This window comes from Sycon ciliatum, chromosome 13 (assembly GCF_964019385.1).
Source record: "Sycon ciliatum chromosome 13, ocSycCili1.1, whole genome shotgun sequence".
Classification (NCBI taxonomy): domain Eukaryota; kingdom Metazoa; phylum Porifera; class Calcarea; order Leucosolenida; family Sycettidae; genus Sycon; species Sycon ciliatum.
Genome location: NC_088655.1, coordinates 23,827,576 through 23,852,207, shown reverse-complemented (window position 1 = coordinate 23,852,207; position 24,632 = coordinate 23,827,576). Strand labels below are relative to the sequence as shown.

The 24,632-nt window shown below is 49.2% G+C and overlaps 1 protein-coding gene across 1 annotated transcript in view; it reads left to right on the top strand.

Moving 5' to 3' along the window:
- Nucleotides 1–915: 915 nt before the first annotated feature.
- LOC135829007 (uncharacterized) overlaps nt 916–24,632 on the top strand; it is a 34,667-nt gene continuing 10,950 nt past the window's right edge. The window contains exons 1-22 of the mRNA XM_065341411.1: nt 916–1,196; nt 2,286–2,334; nt 3,512–3,562; nt 4,062–4,136; nt 4,766–4,942; nt 5,640–5,727; nt 6,076–6,142; nt 6,974–7,089; nt 7,602–7,741; nt 9,017–9,092; nt 9,451–9,504; nt 10,037–10,192; nt 16,186–16,250; nt 17,077–17,140; nt 17,528–18,457; nt 18,990–19,116; nt 19,302–19,385; nt 20,219–20,382; nt 22,042–22,091; nt 22,441–22,564; nt 23,291–23,607; nt 24,227–24,336. Of these exons, the coding sequence (XP_065197483.1) occupies nt 1,078–1,196; nt 2,286–2,334; nt 3,512–3,562; nt 4,062–4,136; nt 4,766–4,942; nt 5,640–5,727; nt 6,076–6,142; nt 6,974–7,089; nt 7,602–7,741; nt 9,017–9,092; nt 9,451–9,504; nt 10,037–10,192; nt 16,186–16,250; nt 17,077–17,140; nt 17,528–18,457; nt 18,990–19,116; nt 19,302–19,385; nt 20,219–20,382; nt 22,042–22,091; nt 22,441–22,564; nt 23,291–23,607; nt 24,227–24,336 (3,203 nt within the window). The 5' untranslated portion in view covers nt 916–1,077. The remainder of the gene's footprint in view (nt 1,197–2,285; nt 2,335–3,511; nt 3,563–4,061; nt 4,137–4,765; nt 4,943–5,639; nt 5,728–6,075; nt 6,143–6,973; nt 7,090–7,601; nt 7,742–9,016; nt 9,093–9,450; nt 9,505–10,036; nt 10,193–16,185; nt 16,251–17,076; nt 17,141–17,527; nt 18,458–18,989; nt 19,117–19,301; nt 19,386–20,218; nt 20,383–22,041; nt 22,092–22,440; nt 22,565–23,290; nt 23,608–24,226; nt 24,337–24,632) is intronic.

Genomic DNA, 24,632 nt, shown 5'->3' with positions numbered 1-24,632 from the left:
CAGCGATGCTTTTGAAAACATGCCCTGCTATACCCACTGACACAACGGAAGAGAGAACAACAGGAACCTCGATGGGGCCCAGGGAAGACTACAGGTGAAGAAAGAAACAATATTCTCTGATATGACTGTCGATCGCGGAGTTCAAATTTTAGTAAGTTGAGATGGGACTTTCCCAACTTTTCGCACTTATCGGCAAAAACAAGACTTTTGCCTGCAAAAAACAGAGCGCCAGGCCGGCTGCGCAGCGCAGAAGGTTGGAGCCTAGGTTCGTTTTCAGGATGAAAGTGAAATGTATAAATCGGATGGTTTGGCAGCAGTGAGTAGTCTGGTGAATGCCGTGGCAACAACTGACTCTGTCAGGATTTTGGCATCTCTACGGAGTCAGGACAGACTGTCCTGACTCCTGAGAGATGCCCAAATCCTGTCAGTACAGCGACGCGTAGCGTAGATCTACACGTCACCGCTATGCCATGCGCCGACCAGTGCCTGTACTGGCAGTAGCGTGGTAGCAGTGGACCCATGCATCGTTTTGTGCGGTCGTGCGTGTTTTGTGTTTGTCTGTGTGCACTGCACCCCATTACCAATGTTTCGCAGCCGCACTACATAGTCATTTGATCGTGTCGTTCGGATTCATACGATCTACCTGATCTACGGTGCTGGCAACTGAAATCCGACCCTTGAGCAGTGCGCTCACATCGCAAAGACCCGAAATAGAGGCCGCTACATGTAGAAAGTAAACTCGCCGCCCAGGTGGTCGGATTTCAGTTGCCAGCACAGTCAGTACCTGATCTACTCCGGCTCTACTCGTAGATCTAGTCGTCGACGTCGAGTCATGTCATAGCATGCATCGAGGTGTAGATCTCCGTTTCGGATGCCCTAAGATTCTAGGATCTCATTTTTGTGATAACCACCCCAAAGCAACGGCAGCTGATGAATGCATCGCCGGAGCGGATCGGGGCTAGCCGTCGTGAAAATAATTAATCAACATAGCTAGCAGGACTCCCCCTTCGCGGTTCAATTATTTGGCGACGAATGAAGGGAGGAGGGATGGCTTAGCAGCCCCAGCAAAGGGCCACGATGCCGGAGTTGGCTCGTTCTGGCCTGGAGCCTTCGCCGAGCTCCAAGCGACGAGGCGATTTGCAAAGCGGCTGGCATGTGGCGGCGACGTCGGTTTTCGGCGATCGTAAGCCGAACAGGTGAGATTTGCAAGCTAATTACTCGGCGGACGGTAGTTCAGTGGCCCCGGACTACTGTTCGTCCAAAGTCTGTTTACATCACTAGCCAGAGCGCACTATGTAGCAGCGGGTTCCTTGTCCGTCCTTGCATCGATTGAAGAAAGGTTGCTGCAACGACAATGCAAATAATAATACGAGTTCATACTGTATCGTGTATTGCGTTAGCCAAAAGGATGGGAGGGGGAGAGACCAGTCGGCTAAGGCAAATGCATGTAGGCCCATCAATGATTATTGAACGTCCCCTATCAGGACTTGAGACTCTACAAGCAGGATTCGCAATGCACGTACACACCTGCATGTACAATAGGGCTTGAAAGTGCTACGTCACAGCATAGCAACAATTTCAAAAATTCAAAAATTGGATCCACTTGGATCCAGTTTTTGTATGGATCCAAGCACATTTCAAGCGGTCTTACCCACAGCATGGTGATGTAGCCAGTGAAACTGACTGATTTGGCTACTGGGGGCGGGGTTACAACTGGTGGCGAAATAAAAGTCACACCTGCATGCGACATGAGTGGGTTGCTATGCACCCACATACTTAGGCAATAGCAAAGTCACACCTTAGTGGATCCAAAAATAGAAATCTGATGTCAACTTACTACTCCCTGGCCGTTTTGACGTCATCACTTTCAAGCCCTATTCACACGCATTGGAATGAATAAAGTCGCACGTGTGCACACATACACACATTGACAAACACACTCTGCATGCGAGTGCAAACACGTATGCACGCACACATACACACGCACACATGCACACAGGCACACGTACATACATGGACACAAACACACACACACACACACACAAGTGCACACACACACACACATTTTTCCTGAAGTAATGGTGGACAGCACACCAACTAATTACTTACAACACTGCAGATGTAGCAACTTGATATTGGATTCCACCAGCAATTTGCAAGGTTGAGTAATGGCCTGCAACTACTTTAGCCTGCTCTTGCAATACATCTGTCTTTTTGATCTTACTTGTTGTATTATCTCTCCTCTGCATTCATTTCTGTCCGCCTTGTTTGTGTATTGTGTGCAGCTCATGGTCCCCACTTACTGTTCAGAAACAGTTCCTCACGTACTCCGAGGTAAGCAACACGCGTGTATAATATTGTCGGGAAGCCGCAGAGACGTGGGCGGGTGGAACCAATCGGCTACGGGGGCGGCGGCGTCGTCGTCGGACATGCTAGACAAGACACGATAGCATTTTTTGTTTGTAGAATTACGCGATTTTCTCGAAGGTCGAAGGGCTGTCCAGATCCTTCAGTGAAGGTTCACCTCCCAAGGTTTAAAACGTAGGGGTGAAACGATTACCCTTTAAGGTTACAAACGGGTACCTGGCTTAACGGGCGGGTTATCGGGTACCCTTTAGCAGCCAATAGTGACAGTTACTATACAATAGCATTTCGCATTTCGTACCAGGAGTACAAAGTCATGCAATTCACAGCAAGTGCACTACATTGCAACAAGCGCAGCATACACACTTACTGTGCTACATGCAAAACAGTCACAACTGTCATAAGTAGCAGGATCGAAAACCAACATCACATTAAAACTGTACATCGAACTGTACGACTGTACAAGCCAGCTAAAAATACCGTACTCTAACGTCGTACACGACTAACGGGTACTCGTTTGCTAATGGATGAGCAGCTAAACAAACGGGTACCGGGGTACCCGGATCACCCCTATTTATACATTTTTTGTACAAAGAAAACTTAAATGCCAAACAGCCAGGGGAAGCACGCACAACATGAATAGTGGTGGTGGGGGGGGGGGGGGGGTAGGGAGCTCCGCCGACCTAGGGTCTCGACTTCATGGCCGCCTAGACGCACTGTTGACTGCAGCACCCAACTAATTCCTACACCCTGGACCATTGGGTATTACTAAGGAATTCTTCATTTTATACTTCTCGTCTTTTGCGAAGTTGTCAGGAGAAGAAGACTGATCAGACGAAATGCGTACATGTACATGTATTCCAATATACGAGTGGACGCACACCCGTACAAACTTTTGGACCCGGTAATGATCTTTTGGGGGCACAAACTAACTTTCTGACTCACCTTGCACGCGTTGTATAACAGTGATTTTCTCACGTGCATGTCGTACGATATCACATGTGCATACGCAGGAGAAAAGGGGGGGGGGGGTTACGAGACAAAATATGACTTATATTGGAGTTGGTTGTCATCATCCAAACAGTTGTTGTTGTTGTTGTCGTCGCTGGTGTCGGTGTTGTTTTCCTTGTTGTTCTTCTGTGCGCAGAGGGGAGACCATCTCGCTATTGAGCAGCTTCTCAGAGACAAGAGAGCTTTGGTAAGGGTGATATTCCTTGGTCGTTGGAGTATAGAGGGTGGGAGAGGGGGAGGGTTTGGGAGGGGGGGGGGAGGGGGTTTGTGCTTCTGGTATGGGGGAAGGGGGGGGGGCGAAGGGAAGAGTTGCATTTGTGTGCGTGAGTGTTTTAATGTGCATATGTATCCTTTTTCTGCACCTCACCCTCACCCTCACCCTCACCCTCACCCTCACCCTCTTACTGAGATTTTGTGAGGGACCCCACTTCAGGGGGTGTCGGCCGTGTTTGGGGGGGGGGGGGGCTCACTAGGCAATTGAGTCATCTTTCCAAGGTTTCTTTCGAGCCTTTTTCCCCTCTCCCGGGGAAACCCACGTGCCCAGTCTTAGCAGTGAACAAGTAAGTGTGTTTGTGTGTGTGCTTGTGTGCCCGCACATGTTCGTGAGTGCTTGCATGTGTGTTTGTATGTATGTGTGCATGCATATTCATGTGCATGTGTGTGTGTGTGTCCGCATGTCGCCGCAGATTAACGTGAACTGGAGGCATGAGGATAACGGCGACACAGCCTTGATGAGGGCTGCACGCAGTCACGATGAAAATGTAACTCATCTCCCCGATAATCTAGTCTTCGCATCTTTGTATTTGCATTTGTATTTATGGATTCTCCACAGGCCTTGGCCTAAATCGAGGGAGTTTCCGTCAACAGTTCATGAAGAAGAAGAAGCTGAGGAGAAGAAATGAAAAATAAAAAGATAGAACGACGCGGGGTGGTAGTGATTTAACACGGTGCTCTATGACATCGCCACTCCACATCTATTCCATAGAATGTAATATGACACCTGCATTCTGTACTTAGTACAAGATCGATAGTGAGACCAACACCGCCTTGTGCAGTATTCATGCTGGATGTACTCCCAGGTCCTGCTGGCAGGAACAGAATGTTGTTTGATAGTGGCCAATTGATGAAAATTAAGGAGCAGGAACCCATGCAGCCTCTGTTTTGATGGTGCAGTAAAACTGCTGGTCAGAGTGCTACCATGTTGTTGAAATTGCTGCTTCGTATGTGCGTGTGTATGTGCGTGTGTATGTGCGTTTGTATGTGTATGTGTATGTGTGCATGCATGTGTGTATGTGTGAATGTGCACGCACATGTGTGCGTGCGCTCATGTCGGTGCACACGAGTGTACGTTTCTGCATTCGTGTGTGTATGTGTTTGTCATGACGTACAGATGGTTCGTCTGTTGCTGATGCATGGAGCTGATGTCACACTCAGAAACAATGCCCGGCAACAGGCCATTGAGGTCACATCCTTTAGCATTCAGGAGTTGCTTCTGTGTCCGAATAAGGACAAGCTATTTGCCCATGCAGCCTGGCAAGGTGACGCTAAAGTCGTCAAGGAGATGCTGGTTAGGGTTATTTGCTGATACTTCTGTTGTTGCAGTGTGGTTTTCTAAAGGATGCGTCTCCTGCTGTTCATGTACATGTGTGCCTACACACGTGCAAATGTGTTTGCGTGTGTGTGCACGTGTGTGTGTGTGCACGTGTGTGTGTGTGCACGTGTGTGTGTGTGTGTGTGTGTGTGTGTGTGTGTGTGTGTGTGTGTGTGAGTGTGTGCATGTTTCTATGTCTGTACTCAAACGGAACTGAAATGTAGCACAATTATGGCAGACACAGTACTGGAAGCAGGAAAAAGATGGGCAGGACGAACAAGTCCTTTCGGTGCTGCTTCCCGAGGAGCTGTATGTGCACCTTCATCGATATGCGGTACAGTCAGACCTCGCATAACCGCACACATCCGTTTTCCACGAAAATATCCGGTTAGGCGAGGGAACCGGATAATCGAACACACATACTGATACGTATGCATGGCATGTGTTGTAAATCGGTGTTAAACAACGAATTTCTTCCGGATGGCGAGGGATCCGGATAAAAGAGGATCGGATAAGCGAGGCCTGACTGTATTGAATTCCTACTGATGCGGAAAACTCAGTGTAATCGAGTCTTACGAGAACCATAACAATTCTTTTCTGGGTTGCGTGTACGATCCTGACGTATGCCGACTTGTAACCCGAGAGCTGTGTTTCATTCTCTTTTGCTTTGTAGAGACGGACGCCTGGCGACGACATCGTCAACAGCGAAGGTCGACCCGCTCTTCTTCTGCTTGCGGAGAGCCCTCGTGTCTTCGCAAAGCGTGAGTACTCAGTATTCCGATCACATGTCACTCTTGTTTTCCTCTGCAATGTCAACATCTTTCCAAGGTACTGTAAGGCTATAAATGTTCGGCACATTTAAATTTCGGCCTCCCAGGCCTAAAACACATTACGGGCGTGTTAATATTTCAGCCTGTACTGCTGCTACTGCTGCTTGTACACGCTGCCACACTGGAAAGAACCTTCCATAACAACTGCTTCAACACAATCGCCGTATCCCTGCAAACCTCTGGCTACAACGTGGCTTGCGCGATGTTCACAAGCTCTCAAACTAGTTGCAATGTAGAAATTCTGAAAATAGAATCAATTTTTCCCTTGTGTTCCTATAGTGGAAAAAGCCCTTCTATCAAACTATCGCCCAGCAGCGGTTGTCCAGCAGCTAGCCAGTCATCGGAGGTTAGTTGTGTAGATGTTCTATACTGTACAGTGCTGTGTTGTGCTGTGTGTGTGTGTTTGTGCGCGTGTATGCGTCCGCATGTGTGTGTGCGCCATAACTGCAACCGTGGAAAACTTCTTGCTGCAGCCGATAGGGAATCACTGCCGCTGATCTGCATGCATTGCCCAAAGCGTTTCCGACGACAGCGAGGCACCAGAAGTCCTGCCAATCACGGTGCCCTCCAAACTCTGGCCCCCTCCGGGGTGACATTGCCCAATGGGCAGTCATGCTATAGTAGTAGTAGTGTGTGTGTGGGGGGGGGGGTATGTGTGGGTGTGTGTGTGTGTGTGTGCGCGCGTGTCGAATGTGCGCATGCATTCATGTGCATGTGTAAGCATGAGAACAGCTTTTTTTTCTTAATATGGACGCTTGGAGAAAGTCCATCACTTGTAGCCCATATTCATCAGTGTGAGGCAAAGTTGCAAACGGGAAGAGTCTAAAAATAATTGACTGTCACCACCCGGACTCGAACCAGGGACCCTCGCCTAAGTCCAACAATGTTCTACCACTCAGCTATGGTATGGTCGTCATCCAAGCAGCAACCGTTCAAAATTCTTTTCAGACTTCAAAACTCCACATAGAGTGAAACCTGTCTAAGAGGACCACCGCTCAAGTTGAACCTTCAACACGTAGTCTCTGTTACCAGGTGGTCTCCTTATCCAGGGTCATTTGACTGGAAATAGCATCCCTTCGTCCTGGGTGCTGTGGTCTTCTGGGACAAGTGGTCACCTTATCAGAGTGGTCGCCTTGACAGTTTTTTTGTATCTTGTTTGCTGTGTCCTCTGCTGCAGTGATATGAGCGTTTGCGACGAGGACGGTCGCAGTGCACTACACTTGGCTGTGGAAAGCAACAACGACTATGCGCTGAGCATTGCTGTGGCTCTAGTCGACTCTGGCTTTGATACAGGTAGGGGACCGCCGTATCCTTGAAATACCCCCCCCCCCCCCCCACACTCCACTGCAGTGTTTTCTTTTCACTAGGCTCTCGGGTGCACGACAAGAACATAGTGGTAGTAATTAATTTATTCTCCTTGTCGTACAGCTGAGAGCAGCCTGTTCAGGGATGGAGGTGTTCACTGGGGGACTTGCCTTTCAATAAATGTGAGACGTTGATGTAAAGAGTCCTGGGTTTCAGGTCTGAATACCAGTGTCATTTGATGCAGAAATTCAGACGTATTTCTTAGTGGGAATGTCGATCTCCGCAAGTGGCTGACAATAGGAGTAGTTTTCTGTTTGTGTGTGTGTGTGGTATGGTGCATGGTGTTTGCGCGTGTTTGTTTTTTGTGTGTGTGTGTGTGTGTATGTGCACGTGTGTATGCGCATGTGTGCATGCCTGTGTGCATGAATTTTGTGTGTGTATATCCGCATGGGCGTGTGTTTGGTTTTATTGATTTCTGTGATGTCCTTTATCCGATACAGACACGAGGGACAAGCTGAGTCGCACTCCACTGCACACTGCAGCCAGCTGTGGCCATACGGGTATGATGGAAATGCTGCTGCATCGCGGGGCCAATGTCAACGCCGTCGATGAGCAAGGCTCTTCCGCGTTACACCATTCCGTAAGTTGTCCTGCTCGTGATTCCTGGAACTCGCACGAGAGCGACTGGTGCTCCAAACGCCCAAAACGTTTTCTCTGTCGCAAGGTGTAGGGTTTCACATCGCAAGTACTTCGAATTACTCATTACTATTTTCTGATGATCGCTTACTGCGTGAAACGCGGAGTAAAAACACTTACACCATTCCGTAAGTTGTCCTGCTCGTGATTCCGAGAACTCGCATTAGAGTGACTGGTGCTCCAAACGCCCAAAAAGTACTCTCTGTCGCAAGGTGTATAGTTTCACATCACAAGTACAGTAAAACCTGTGACTAACGACCACCCCTTGGGGTCGGAGAAAGCGGTCTTTAGTGGCAGGTGGTCCTTAGTTAGAGGTTTGCACCGCACAACCATAATATGATGTGAGACCGACCGTGCCTGTCGAAGTGGTCGGTAGTACCAGGCTGGTCGCTAGTCACGGTGGTCTTTAGTTACAGGTTTTACTGTAGTACCAGGCTGGTCGCTAGTCACGGTGGTCTTTAGTTACAGGTTTTACTGTAGTACCAGGCTGGTCGCTAGTCACGGTGGTCTTTTGTTACAGGTTTTACTGTAGTACCAGGCTGGTCGCTAGTCACGGTGGTCTTTAGTTACAGGTTTTACTGTAGTACCAGGCTGGTCGCTAGTCACGGTGGTCTTTAGTTACAGGTTTTACTGTAGTACCAGGCTGGTCGCTAGTCACGCTGGTCTTTAGTTACAGGTTTTACTGTACTTCGAAGTATATAGATCAGAAAAGGCAGTATGCGTATGTATGGTGCACTGTACCTGAGCGTATGTATCTGTCAGTGTCTATGTGTTTGCAGTGTTTCTACCATTCTCCTGGGTGGCTACCAACAGCCAGTACATGCCGGAGTATGTGGTGTGATGTGTGCAAGTGGATGTCAGCAAATGAATGAAAAATTGAAAAACTGAAAAACAAGGAAAGATTGGGATCCACTGGCCAGAAAAAATGCCACTTCAATCAGCTTTGCTGTGTAGACCAGGCTAAAATTAGTGGAGGTCAATTCATCAGCCTTGCAAGCTGTTGGATGGTGTAATCCCAGCACAAGTTGCTATGTCTAACATAGCTTGTTCGCTATCATCGCTTCAGCGATGGATGTGGAAAGCATGTGTGTGTTGTAGTTAATGTGTTTGTGTGTGCATATGTATCTGTCTGTGTGTATGCATGCACACATGACCGTGTATATAAGCCATGTTCTGCTGTCTCTGTGTCACTCTATGTCCATACCCTCCATTACGCCAGGCTCTTGGTGGCCATACAGAAGCGTGTAGTTTGCTACTGGAGCAGGGGGCCAACCCGGCACACAGAGACCAGGAAGGTACAGTAGTGAAGTCTTGAACTGTACAGTGTGACCACTGTTATTAGGCTTTATGCCTGTTTTGATTCCCACTTTAAATAAACAGGGGCATCGGACACGCTACGGTCACTATCGTTTTGACCATACTTTTGCCCAGGTACCCCGTGAATCAACAAAATGCGCTGATTTGGGCTCTAAATATCGGAATATTTGCATGTATTTGCATGCGCATGTGTGTGTGTGTGTGTGTGTGTGTGTGTGTGTGTGTGTGTGTGTATGAGCATGTGCATGCGCTCGGCGTGTTGGCGACCCATACTTCTCTCTGTTTCTGTCTCTTTCTCTCTCTCTCTCTCTCTGTCTGTCTCCCCTGCTACTGTAGGACAATGTGCGTATGACCTAGCGTCAAGTCCCAGTCTTCACAAGAGATTAAAACGTGAGTAACATCGCCATCATAATACCGTAAAGTACCGTTGATCCGCCCCCCCCCCCCCCACGCCATGTCGCTTCCCAGCTGGGTTTTCGGCAAGGGGCGGGAACTAGATCAAGGCTGTCAAGTGCAGTACGATGTACAACAACGTAGAAGTTCAGACTCGATGTTCTGGATTGTGCACATTTTCATCTTGGATTGGCAAGTATTGTGTACAGCAGTGCATGCGTCGGTTCAACATCGTATTTTCGTTGTATACGCCGAAGTCGCTTCACAGGTAGAAAATCGACAGGGGGCGGGAATTAGAGAGGGGGCGGATCAACGGTACTTTACGGTACTGGGCAAGCCAGTTTTGTGTTTAGCTATCACGCTCGACCCTTTCGGGTATATCATGTACATTTCTCACTCCTGCCCCTGTGGCATTCTTGTGGTATTCTTGTGGTATTTGTGTGGTGTTCGTGTTGTATTCTTGTGGTACCCGTATGGTATTTATGTCTTTGTGCCGTCATTTCTCCTTTTCTTCTTTTTGTTTGCGCAGAGGCGTGGCAGGAGTCCAGCACGGTGGCTGAATCTGACAGTCGCCTGTGGCTGGGGAGGTTGGATGTAGAGGCGTCGGCGGCGGGGGGTGATGGTGTTAGCGACTCACCTGCTCACTCCGATGACTCCATTGCCGACGAGACGGTGGAGAATATCGGTGAGACTACTCGACCGCATACCGAATACAGAGAAACCTCATTACGATGAACCAGGAGAACACAACCCCCCACATGTGGAACCAGTCCGGTTGGTCTGGCCATGGCCGGAACAACGTTTTGGTCACCAACGTGTGTTTACTGCTGAGGAGGTCATGTGGGTATACCCTCCATATCATACACAAACTGTATGAAAGGCTAGGGTATGGCCGGACCAACCGAAAACTGCTTCTACCTATGCTGTTAGTGTGCAGTTCTAGTATGAGTGCTATCCCGACGACGGAATTTCCAGTGGACGTCATTTTGGGGGGGGGGGGGTGTAGTTATAGTCTTGAAATTACACTGAGAAGACCAATTGGCCCAGTATCAGCGAGAATCGACCTTCGGGTGAAAATCATTTTTTTCAGTATAAGTCATTTTCTGCAACGGCAAAAAAACTCTTCCTTCGGGCTCTGTACATTCAAACAAAAAATTAGTTCATCGCAACAATGAATGCTTTTGATCGTCCCAGTAGCAGGAGAGTTCACTCACGATGGCCAGCTAGCTGCCCTCCTGCTCTGCCAGAAGTCATTGGATTTCCTAGGCAGGAATCGTCGCGTCTGATAGAGAACGACGACAGTTTCCAGAAGATGTTTTCGTCGACGCGCAATTCCTATTTAGCGACGAGAATTTCAACTTGATTTAGGCGCTCCGCCAAAGGAACTCTCTGCGGGCAAAAAATACTTTCTGACATCTGAAAATCCTTGTAGGGCCCTTCTGAATTACGTACAGCTCTGCTCAGGAGAAATACTCAACGAGGAGAAACTAGTCTAGTGAGGCGACGGCAACAGAGGTAGACGAACTGAAACGCCCTGGATCAACTCGAGTCAGGACGAAAGAGGGTTGCCGCTAGTGACATGATCTGAATTTTCCCAGGCTCCCACACTGGACTCCGTGGTGAACACCAAACCCCTTGGACGGGGCAAGAGCTGAACATTGATTGATGAGCTACGAACTCTCTGCGCTCAGTGCTGGAATCATGGCGCACTGACGCGCATGCAGCCAGTTCCCACAGAGCTCAAATTTCACAGAGGTGCAGCAGTGATGGACTACCTCTAAATCGTGTATGAGATGAAGTGTGGGGTGTTAGAATGTTGTGCCTGTGTCGTATTCCCTGTGGGATGCACAGACTGGCACTCCAGGTGTAGTTGTAGCCACCCTCCCTCGGCCTCCTGTTCTGCACTTCTGTGGATTTTCAGCAGACTTGGGATGGCGTTCAAACAGTTTTCATTGGTATGCAGTGATGAGGATCAAGGCCATCCATGCTCTATGCCAGAGGTTGCCCAAGAGTTGTTTTACAACAAAAACTGGATGGATGATTTATTACACTGTCTATTTTTTATTTATTTCACTGTAACACATACATGTAGTATTCCGATGTGGAAAACACTGTGATAAATTGTTGTATTTCCTGATATATACCTATGCTTGTTCGAGAAGCTTCTGGGTCATCAATATTGCTTTGTTTGGTCTAATACTTTGCCATGTGATCACTAGATACCTATAGATGACAACAGCAGAAAAAAGTCATTTTGTGACAAATCACCCTAAGGTCCATTTCCGCAGATACTGGGCCAATATTTGCTTGAGAAGAATGGTGTACTAGCTGTGCTAGTACTTGTTAGCAACAATCCGAACTAGCGCACACACTGCACTGCATTGCTTTGTACTGCATTCAAGACTGACGTCATGCTCTTTGTTTTGCTGCGTAATCACAAATGGCACCAGCCCATTTTTGCGGAAAAGAAAAACAAATCTTGCTTGCCCTGTTGTGCTCTTCCAGACAACGGATCGTGCTTCAGCAGTGTTTCTTTTCTTTTTCCGCCAGCTGCGGATGCTCGTGGCCCAGTAACCAGGCACGAAGAGGTTGGACACCATCGACGTGAACCTATGGCAGATAGCTGTCACAGGCCATGCACACCCAAAATGCGCTCAATGTAAGACGGTCCATCCAGGGGCGGTTTGTGTCCTTTTCGTCCCGAAGCCAGCAGCATTTGCCTCCAGTGGTCGCAACCATACCAGCGACGGCCAAGAAATCTGCCGCAACTTCAATGGAGGTCGCTGTTCTTCGTCGCCGTGCCGCTTCTCCCACACCTGCAGCCAGTGTGGCAAGGACCACCCATGCATCATGTGCAACCAGCGGCAGCGCGGAGCCAATTGGCCACCCCGCCGCTCCTAGCAGAATGGCTACTGAATCGCTTGACTCGGTACGTAGCTTCTTTCCTATACACTCTGCAGACACCACACTGCTAGCTGACCACTTTGCCCGCCTGTTACGTAACCACTCAGATCAATCATGTGTTGCGTATGTTCTCCATGGCCTGCGCCGTGGCTTTACTCTTGGATCTGCCGGCCAACACGACATTTCGGTTTTCTCTAATAATCTACCATTGGCTTTCACTCACTCGGCACTTATATCCGAGCAATTAGCTGCTTCCTGCGCCCGCAGCGAGACCACAGGCCCATTTCCGTCACCTCCATTTCAGTTCATGCGCTCTGGTATTGGTGCCATCCCCAAAAAGAACGGCAAGCCGCGAATGATCCACCATCTGTCTAGTCCGGAAGGCACCGGCGCGAACGACAGCATTCCTGCCGAGCCGCTCTCTCTGCACTACGCGAGCATTGGCAACGCGATCAACATCATCATGTCATGCCCACAGCCTGTGTAGTTGTCCAAGCTCGATGTACGCAGTGCATTTCGGCAGATCCCAGTCCGCCGTCAGGACTTCGCTGGGAAGGCTCCTACTACTACGAGCGCTTTCTGCCTTTCGGCCTCCGCTCCAGCCCAGCTGTCTTTGACTAAGTAGCCACAGCAGTCAACTGGATCATGCAGCACGAGTTTGCTATAGATCACCGGCTTCACTACCTCGATGACTTTCTCGATATCTCCACTGGTTTGGCTGCAGCCAACCAGCAACTCACCATCCCCCTCCGGGCGTTCACATATCTCGGCACTCCTCTTTGCTCCATCCCAGCTCGAAGGGCCATCACCAACATTGACCTTCCTTGGTATTGTCCTAGACTGCGAGCGCCACGAAGCTCGGCTACCAGAGGACAAGCTGTCCGAGATCCGTGCGCCACTCATGGCTACTATCAGCGAGCGCAGCATCGGCCAGCGTCAACTCGAGTCCCTCCTGGGGAAGCTCACTTTCGCTGCCCGAGTCATCGTTCCTGGACACACATTCATGCGTGAACTATGATCAGCGTGCCCTGAACTGTGTCTGTGTATGCGAGTGCGGTGCATAAAGCCCACCTTGAGAATGGGTTTGCTGGCCCCTTAGTAGATGCGTGGCTTCTGAAGAGGGTGTTGAAGGGCATCCAGCGATGCCATGGTACGGCTGCACTCACCCCTCGCCTTCCTATAACTATGCCAATCCTACGACACCTGACGGATGCACGCCGGAAAAGTAGTATCCTGAATGGCCATGACAAGCTGCTCTGCCAAGCCGCCATGCTGCTTCTTTGTATTTCTTCGGTGCGCTGAATTCACTAATGGCATCACACGGGGCTGTACTGGCTCCCCTGGTGACGGACGCCTGCAACTCTTCCTGCTTTCATCCAAGACGGACCCATTCGGTAAAGGCGTTACTAGTGACATTGGCCCGTCTGTACCGCCGTACTGCCCGGTCCGTGCCATTGTTAGCTACCCATCTGTCACTCGTCGCGAGGGACCGGAGCAACTCTTGTTCGTACTCTCGAACAGACAGCAGCTGACCAGGCAGTCATTCACAGTAACAGTATGGTCTCTTGTCTCTGCGGCCGGTGTACCATCCCAGTCGAACTACTCCGGGCATTCGGTCCACATTGGTGCAGCCACCACTGCTGCTATGGCTAGTGCCCCCGACTCCTTCTACCGAGTGGCAGGTCAGTGGAAAGAGCGATGCGTGTCTACGCTACATCCAGACTACAACAAGCGCATAGCGCCAGCTATCATCCCGGCTTGCTGCCGTGCCATGGATGCCATGATCCCCAACTCGGGTGAGTAATGAGCTACTGAACTCTAGCTGCGCAATGCTTGCCTGTGCTGACATTAATTGACCCTTGCTGTGCGTCAATAGTGCTTAGCTAACGGAGTGCTGGTTTCATGGGTCCACTCTCACAACTGGTGTTATCTAGCTATTTGCTGCGGCTCTGCCTTGCGCTATATTACATCCATTTAGCATTGCAGCTCTACGTTGAGCTAACAGCAGCTCTACTTTGAGCTAACAGCAGCTCTACTTTGAGCTAACAGCAGCTCTACTTTGAGCTAACCGCAGCTCTACTTTGAGCTAACAGCAGCTCTACTTTGAGCTAACAGCAGCTCTACTTTGAGCTAACCGCAGCTCTACTTTGAGCTAACCGCAGCTCTGCTTTGAGCTAACAGCAGCTCTACTTTGAGCTAACAGCAGCTCTACCTTGAGCTAACAGCAGCTCTACTTTGAGCTAACAGCAGCTCTACTTTGAGCTAATCGCAGCTCTACTTTGAGCTAACCGCAGCTCTACTTTGAGCTAACCGCAGCTCTACTTTGAGCTAACCGCAGCTCTACTTTGAGCTAACAGCAGCTCTACTTTGAGCTAACACCAGCTCTGCTCTGAGCTAACACCTGCTCTACTTTGAGCTTCAAACCAGTTGTTTCGAAACCAGCACTCCTCAACCCAAAGATGCCTCTTTGTTGACTTGTTTGTGTGAGGGATGGGGCTAATGGTCTACTAGCTGTGCTAGTACTTGTTAGCAACAATCCGAACTAGCGCACACACTGCACTGCATTGCTTTGTACTGCATTCAAGACTGACGTCATGCGCTTTGTTTTGCTGCGTAATCACAAATGGCACCAGCCCATTTTTGCGGAAAAGAAAAACAAATCTTGCTTGCCCTGTTGTGCTCTTCCAGACAACGGATCGTGCTTCAGCAGTGTTTCTTTTCCCACCATCCCTCCCTATCCAACTTATTCACACCATCATAATAATTATTATCGTACCCACTAACCGGGTCCACTCTCACAACTGGTGTTATCTAGCTATTTGCTGCGGCTCTGCCTTGCGCTATATTACATCCATTTAGCATTGCAGCTCTACGTTGAGCTAACAGCAGCTCTACTTTGAGCTAACAGCAGCTCTACTTTGAGCTAACAGCAGCTCTACTTTGAGCTAACCGCAGCTCTACTTTGAGCTAACAGCAGCTCTACTTTGAGCTAACAGCAGCTCTACTTTGAGCTAACCGCAGCTCTACTTTGAGCTAACCGCAGCTCTGCTTTGAGCTAACAGCAGCTCTACTTTGAGCTAACAGCAGCTCTACCTTGAGCTAACAGCAGCTCTACTTTGAGCTAACAGCAGCTCTACTTTGAGCTAATCGCAGCTCTACTTTGAACTAACAGCAGCTCTACTTTGAGCTAACCGCAGCTCTACTTTGAGCTAACCGCAGCTCTACTTTGAGCTAACCGCAGCTCTACTTTGAGCTAACAGCAGCTCTACTTTGAGCTAACACCAGCTCTGCTCTGAGCTAACACCAGCTCTACTTTGAGCTTCAAACCAGTTGTTTCGAAACCAGCACTCCTCAATCCAAAGATGCCTCTTTGTTGACTTGTTTGTGTGAGGGATGGGGCTAACTAGTATTTGTGCTTCTATTGGACGCACCACTGTGTATTTACTGGGCAGAAAACGAGGATAAGAAGAAATCCTGTTATTGCGGGAAAAAAATACCATTGGTCCCTCGGTGGTCGTCCCAAAGATGTTTTGATGTAGAAGCTTCTGAAAGTCTGCAATGTAGCCTTTGAGAACAGTGTGTTGTGCTATCAATTTCAAAGTTGTGAGAAACCTACTCACAAACTCCAGCACAGCACTGCTAAAAGAATCGGCTTGGATTGTACTGTCTACCAGCTCTTGTTCACACCACGTATTCATGAGGTCCTTGTCAGATTTCAGTGAATGTCGCTAACTTTTCAACGTACCCTGATGTTCTGTTCTCTGCTGGTTGTAGATGAACACTACAGCAGTGGTGATGAGACTGAGCTACGCTACAAACCGTCTCTATTCATCACTGAGGTATGTCAGCTGTAGGCTAGGATCACTCCAGTTGCTCTTCTCACTCTTTTTCCTCTCCAACTACGGTAGGTTTCCGGAGAATAAGCCGCACTGCAGTTTACGCCGCAGGCAGATATTTTGCGATGAAATGCAGACATCTACCCGGTATTTCACAGTTCATTGGGCTATCATAGTGACATTTTTGTGGTAAACTATGAGTGTTTAGTTAGAGTGCTCAATAATACGGTACTTCCTCTATAGCTATATCTCTCGAACCAATCATGCGCACACTCTCTATCCGTGATGCGCATGCGTACACACGCCCCCACACACACTGCTGCACAGTCGCTACCACCACCAGTACATTCACCATCAGGTCCACCGCTGCCCTACCCCCCCCCCCCCCCTCTACAAAACACACATACACCCACCCAAAATCACTAACAATTTCACAAGAAATTTCACAAGAGCTCTTAGATAATTGTACTTGTGCAGAGGTCAGATCTAACATACAAGTGCTCTGTCCCCTCTCCGGCACTATGACCCGTGTACCAGGGTCCAATTTCTACACCTTGAACAATGTGAACCTGATAATCAACTGAAGATGTGCAGACATATACATACCTCAGAGGGCAGCTCAACTCAAAACACCAAATTTTCAGGCATGGCCCATCGGTAGGGTTAAAATAGAAAAAAATTGGTTGAGTTGAGGGCCCTAATGTGTGGATGGCTACAGTGGAGACTGCGAGTAATTAGAAAACCCCATTGAGACCATACGAAACACAACCGGCAAGATATTTCCTACGGTGCTACTGCTCACTACGTATGTTGTGCTTTGTTCTCTCAGAAATCACCGAGAACACTCCTGGGATCACATCCGAACAGAAGACAATCGCCTACAGCTGTCGAAGGTATGCGCGGGAGTTCTCTACCAATCTATCTTGTTGCTGAAGATCATGCTTGCAACCAAACGTGTTGAGAGATCTCCTAACCAAGGGGCAAATTTCAGTTCTTGATGGGTGAGGCAATGGGGGTGGACGAAAACAAAAACGAAGGTTTTACGCGAACATGTAATTCAAGTACAGTATATGTAATTGCGTATGGAGAATTTTCTGCTAAATTGATTTGCCTATAGCTTTTATCAGCATAAGGCTAGCATATCAAGCCCTATGGGAGTGGTGTCACACACCCACCCCACTTGGAATCCCAATCTACCCGCTTTCATTACTGGCACTACCAGGCAACGTAACTTCGTAATACAACTTTCTCAAACTGCCGTATTTTATGTTCTACTACAGATTGGCAGCATGATACTGGCAGAGAGGGATCAGCTCCTGGTGTCGGTGCAACAGAACCTGGAGACTCGACACGTGTAGTATCCGCTGAGACGCCGGCATCTGCGTCCCACGACAGAGGTGCACGGCACGCGCTGTCAGGCAAAGGGCGATCACCATTGGGGAAAGCAGCCGACGGCGACGATGCTCCCCAAGACAGTGCACCGCAGCAGCATGGCCAGCAGCATACAGACCAGGCTTATAACAGTGCAAACACAGGCACTGGCGACATATCTCACAGGCAGGGAGCACACGCAGCATCAATGAAGCCCTCTTCCGCCGACTCCCAAACACAGCAGCCGAACAGCGCGGACAGTCCGAAGAAACGACGTCGCAAGGTCCGCAAACAGCTCTCGAAACCACCGCCGGGACCCTCCAAAACAACCCCTGCACAAGGCAAACTGCTAACATCGCGCACGAGCAAGACACAACCAGCGTCGGACCAGAAAGGCAACAGGAGAACGTCTGGAAACAAGACGGAGAGAAGAGCAGCTCCTCCAGCGGGCATCGGCAAGAAATCGTCATCGTCGGGACAGCTCGAGGTGCCGTCGGCCAGAGAAAGGACTAGCATGGATAAGTCCGTTACAAACACACGACGCGCTCCGCCAAGGAAGAGCGCTAGCATGGGACAAACGGAGCACAACTCAAGCGAACATTCCAAGACGGGTTCGCCATCCAGCACTACTCCACAACGGCCCGCCCACATACGATTCAAGAGCATAGCTCCGACCGACTTCACACTGAACACGAGCAGTCCCGGGCACCAAAACCCAGGCATCCATCAACAGCAGCAACACCAACAGCAGCAGCATTATCTTGACAGCCCGCAAGGCAACACTGCACATGTCCTTGGAGCCAACCACATTACCTTGGGGCTACAGAATGGAAGACGAGGTATGTATGTAACTGTTATGTGTGGTGTAGTGTCTGTCTCTTACGCACGGATTAGGCTCCAGAGTAGTGTTGTCTCCCATTGAGAACACAGTGCACTGACGAAATAATACTCATTCAATATTTCTGCCAGTTATTAACTCCAACACACTACACACTCACACCAAGACACCCCCCCCCCCCCATCCCACGCACACCGAAACACATGCATGTACGCACACACATAAACCCAAGTGCACACACAAACACACACACACATAAACACACACACACACACACACACACACACACATACATACACACACACACACACACACACACACACACAAAAACGCACGCACGCACACGCACACACACACACACACACACACACATACACACACAGACACACACACACACACACTGTTTCCTCTCTGTGTTTCTATCTGCCTGTCTCTCTATCCATCTCTATCCATGTATCTCTCTCTCACTCTCTCTCTCTCTCTCTCTCTCTCTCTCTCTCCCTCTCTTGCTTTCCTACCCTCGGTGCTATCAGATTCTTTACCAGTGATAAACAGTAGCAATCGTAGCCGACACAAGAGTGCAACTCAGCGAGACACCGCTAGTCAGGGCATACCGTCAACTGTTCTGGAAATTTCGTTTGACGACCAGAAGAAGCCTGTGTGAGTCTTGCTTGTCAGTATGTGTGTGTGTGTGGGGGGGGGGGGGGTGCGTGCGTGCGTGCGTGCGTGCGTGTGTGTGTGTGTGTGTATTTCTGTGTGCCGTTTGTGCATGCATGTGTCTCGTGTGTTTGGTCAATGCGTATCTCCTGTGCATCTGTTACCTATATGTGTTGTGTACACTCCAGGGTTACGAAGTGGAATCACGATGCCAACTATCTCCGCCAGAGAGCTCAGGCAGTTGACACGGACGCAGCGCAGCAAGTGGATGGGTTAGTTTCTTTTAGCATGCATGCGTGTGTCCATGTGTGCATGTAAGCGTATGTATGTGGATGTGTGGGTGGGTGTTCTGACCCAAAGTTCTATTCGCCATGCCAGATTTGCACGTCTCAGAAGCCCTGGATGTTACCAAATGCAGCTGCATAGCGAGCTTTGTTTCACGGTTCCAGTGAGACTTCGGTAGACTGAATTTTCCGCATCCGTAGGAACGCCACCACTCTCGAGAATCAAGGCGCGGATATGGCTTGTTTTGGTCGAATTCTCTCTCAGCAGCGTAGTCTGACCGGCTTGGCATGGCCTGGATCAAGCTAGTTCAGCTGAGCCTTGTGTAGGGTACCCCGTAAGAAGGCCTTAGGCCTGTGGGTATGCCCTATTAACAATTAATAAATATTTTTTTAAATAATAAAATAAGAATTGTCATGAAGTGTTATGTCTTTCACTACCAATACCTTAGACATTGAGAAGGGCCGGTTCAGTGAGTGAGTGGCTTGGACCAGAAGCATATTCGAATTACCAAGAGTACATGAAAACCAGAGTGTGCAGCTTGGGGCTTTTTCTACTATGGGTGTCTGTCACGGCGGAATTCCGTGATTGCATCGTAATTATTAATTTTGGTGCAGATCCGAGGCGGGAAGTGGCGTAGAGCGTGCAACCGAGCTGCAGTTGTGCAGAAAGAGACCTGCTTGAATCCTGCTTGTACGCACCACATCACTAAAATGATGTAATCACGGAATTATGCCGTGACAGCAACCCATCTGAGCTGCACACTCTGGTTTTCATGTACTCTTCGATTTACTGATTCTCACATCTTGTGTTCTCCAACTAGACAAACACGCAAGAGACCAACAGTGGGTGGAAGCACAACTAGTCGGCAGGGTGCCGCCGCTCGTGAGGACAACGGCCATAATGTCGTGCTGCCGTCGCTAGGCAACAGGGCCAATCCTGCTGCCGTGGCAACTGCGGTACCAGCGGGAGGAAGCAGTTCAGACGGTACGCATGTGCTGGTCTTGCTCACAAATACCTAAGTTGATGAACACCTGACTGACTACCTGGAGTAGAACATCTGTTTTTGACAACTGTATGACATACCCACAGGAGTATTAGCCTTCTTAAAGGGGAAGTTAAGGCAAAAAATAAAATTTCACCAGTTGTAGTCTTCGGGGTGCTGAGTCGAATGGTCTTGGTGCGAGAAAGCTGAGACGCTCCCTTCCTACTTGAATCCCAATCGAACTCGCGCACTTCCACCGAAACTGGGTGACTGCGCCCTACTAGATGGGGATTTGTATGCAAAATGTCACTAAAAGCGCCATTTCGTTCTTATAAAAGCATGGATGACCGCGATTGGCCCATATGTTGTAGTCTTTTGGACGCTGAGTCGACTGGTTTTGGTCCGAAAAGGCTGCGATGCAGCGTTCCTCCTTTATTCCCAATCGAACATGGTTGAACAAGCGGTCACGTGCTCCTGCGTACACCAGTCACCTGGTCACCGTGCCTGCAGGGTACAACTTACTAGCCTGTTTGACCTTTTTTGGGTGCAGTCCTGTCACTCGAGTTTAACTCGAGTTGAACCTTGGTGTGAAAGTTGTCGCCTGCTGGCGTGGTGACCAGGTGATTTGGGCACACAGGAGCACGTGATCGCTTGTTCAACCATGTTCGATTGGGAATAAAGGAGGAACGCTGCATCGCAGCCTTTTCGGACCAAAACCAGTCGACTCAGCGTCCAAAAGACTACAACATATGGGCCAATCGCGGTCATCCATGCTTTTATAAGAACGAAATGGCGCTTTTAGTGACATTTTGCATACAAATCCCCATCTAGTAGGGCGCAGTCTTTAGTCGATCTCATGTAATAAGGCAACACTGCCTGTTTGTTATTCGACGTTAAATAAACCAATCCAATCCAATCCAGTCACCCAGTTTCGGTGGAAGTGCGCGAGTTCGATTGGGATTCAAGTAGGAAGGGAGCGTCTCAGCTTTCTCGGACCAAGACCATTCGACTCAGCACCCCGAAGACTACAACTGGTGAAATTTTATTTTTTGCCTTAACTTCCCCTTTAATTAAGATGCTCGTTATTTCTGACGTGACGCGAAAGTTCAGCTCGCGTTATTTGGCTCGCGCGTCGAAAAACAATGGGAAGTGACCTGCAGCTCACCTCGAAATTTGCAGTTTTACGCCAAATTTGGCGTGAAATTGATGTGATAATGCGCGTCACGTCGGAAATAACGTGCATCTTAACCTCTCTAATCCTAGGGAAAGCCACACTGACTTCTTTGGTGTGGATTACCAGTGTTTGTAGTGACGCTTGTACTCCGGTAGTGGTTGTCGATAGACAGTCGTATATTCTATGATGAATATAATTCTAGTCTCAGTACACAGGTGGTGATAAAATGCAGGCCATGATTCATGTGAGAATAGTTTGGTACGGTCTCACCTATTGCCTTGGTGCTCCACACGTCGAAGTAGTAAATTTATGACTTCGACTAGCACCACCCAGGAGGTCATGCAACTGTGTTGTCTTTCCTATGGGCGTTTGCACGGCACGCTACCTTCATTAATCATGGTGACAGGTGTGTGAAGTTGGTTGGTACAAATCTGAATACGTACTCTATTTCTTTGTCACCATAATTATTTACATGATGTCATTACAGACGGAACACCCCCGGCCAGAGTTCGCTCCAAGACTCTCGGACAACACACAGTAAGCTGCCACCGTCGCTGATGCTGGTGTTGTCATGATTGTTGTGGTCGTTATTGTTTCTGTTGGTTCTGCTCGTGCTGCCGCTGCCACAGCCACGAACCGCCGTTGTTGCTGTTGTTGCTCTGCTGCCATTGACTTTGGTTCCGCTATTGCTGCCACTGATGGTTGCATTGTGAAAGAAACTCTGAGTTGCTACGAACTCTGTAAACTGACTTTGCGCCTTTTTTGTGTAATAGTGCTCCACATTGTTGTGTTGAGCCCTCTCCGCTGGTTAAAGGGAACCTTTTTCCTGATCTTGAACTATGCGTTTATGTGCTATTGCAATGACTGTGCCCATTGTGCTCAACAGTCCACCTCCAGTCTGGTGTCGTCGCAGCTAGCGCTCATCTCATCACGCAGCTCTCTACATGAGAGGTCGCCCAAGGCACACCGACTCAACGTTGGCTGCGTGGAACTGCCGCACATAGATACCGGTAAGATCCGCCGTAAGAGATTTCCACCTTTTCCCGATTATATGTCGCACTCCATAATACGTTGCACCCCCACTTTCAGGTCTCAGCCATGTTGTCTAAGGGTTTACTGGGTGTTAGCGGCCGTCGTGAGTTCCCTTCGGGAAAGTACACGATAATTTACTTTTTTACTTTATTCACATAAGGAGGATATCACACTTGATTGTAAGTCGAATTCACTTCTCTGCCCGAGAAGTTTTAGTGTGAAAAGGTGCAACTTCTATTGGGGGAAATACAGTACCTGCAGTTAGAGTCAACCCGAGTAAACGCTTTCTTAGCAGCTCATTGCCCATGGTCCATTTCAATCCAGAGAGGTAGACAAAGAGTGTGTGGTTCTTTCTTATTCTAGCTCTCTCCTCTCTGGGTAAACTATGTAGGCATGTAATATATATAGTGTGTGTGTGTGGGGGGGGGGGGTGCTTGTGTGTGTGCTCGTGTGTACTTGCGTGTGTGTGTGTGTGTGTGTGTGTGTGTGTGTGTGTGTGTGTGTGCGTACAGTACAGTGTGTGTGTGTGCATGTGTGTGTGGGGGGGGGGGTCTGTGCACATGCCTGTGTGTTCCTTGTGTGCATACATGTCGGCATGTGCACGTGTATGTGAGTGTGCGTGCACTTGCATGTTTTTGTGCGCATGCCACACGAGCATTTCACATTCTATTCTGTTGCTTCTGGCGCACTCCTCCTGAACACAGGCGGCGCACGGTTGGACGGCCATCGGCACCGCAAGTCCAGCGATGGACTGCTCCGTCAGGCCACTACACGCAACAGCACCGCCATGGACAGATCACCACACCACAGCGACCACCGGCAAGCTCACGCTCAGGACCTGACACCGGTGGAGTACCGACACAACAGCGCTGCAGCACCACTGCTCACCAAGAGCAACAGCAGTCTCGGCTCTTCCGGGTCTAGTAACCATGTCAACAGCGGTGGCTTGTTCCGCCCGGTGCAGACGGAGGAGATATTCGTTACGGCGAAGAACGTGCAGTCGTTTGTCGACGCCCTTGAGGTGAGGAAGGGTTTTATACTCGACAATGCCGGGAAATTCTTCATCAGCCACACGTATACTCCATGTCCACCTTTTCACATTTTCATTGTTGATGCTATTGTTCAGTTTAAAGAGAAGGAGTTTTCTTATAAATATTGATCGTTGTGGACCACTGGGACTGATCTGGATAAGCTGCACCACCGGAGGTGTGTTGCATGTGGTACATTTGAGGTTCATGCGTGTGGCGACAGGCTTCTGTGCCAAATTGAAAAGCCGCAAGAGGTGTACACACACGTGGTTTCAGGCTCCTTCCAGTGTGATCCAGCCACGAGCACATTATTACACTTGTGTGATGGTGGGGAACAAGATGTTCATCATAATAAACAGCACACCGAACACATCTGATTGCTATGTGTGCATGTGTGTGTGTGTGTGTCCCCGAGTCTCAGGGGCAGATCCAAAGATCTCTTCAGGGGGCTCCAGTTTAGCCGAAACTGGATAGCTGACACATGTATATGTACATGTGTATAATTTCCAGTAGTAAACTAGCGAAATTTTTAAGGGTTACGTGGAGTCCCGGGACCTATTCTGGATCCGTCTCTGAACTGTCCTTTCAACACGTGTTTTATTTCCTCGCCAGGAGAACGGATTGTCGTCGGAGGCTCTGCTATCCGCAGCCGCAGCGATGACGCCATCTCGACGTCCAGGAACTCTGCCACCTGTAGCTGCCGGCAACCCCACCACACCCAGGTAAGATAATCATACGCCTCACGACCCCCCCCCCCCTCGCATGGACACGTAATGTACGCAGTTATGCACGCACGCGCACGCGCTCTCTCCCCCCCCCCCCCCACACACACATACACACACATACACTCATGTACACACACAGACACACAGACAGACACACTCATGTACACACATACACACACACACACATACACACACACACGCACACTTGTACTTGTACTTGTTGCTCACTGCCAAAACTGGTCACGTGGGTCTCCCCGGGAGAGGGGAGAGAGACTCAAAAGGAATCTTGGAAA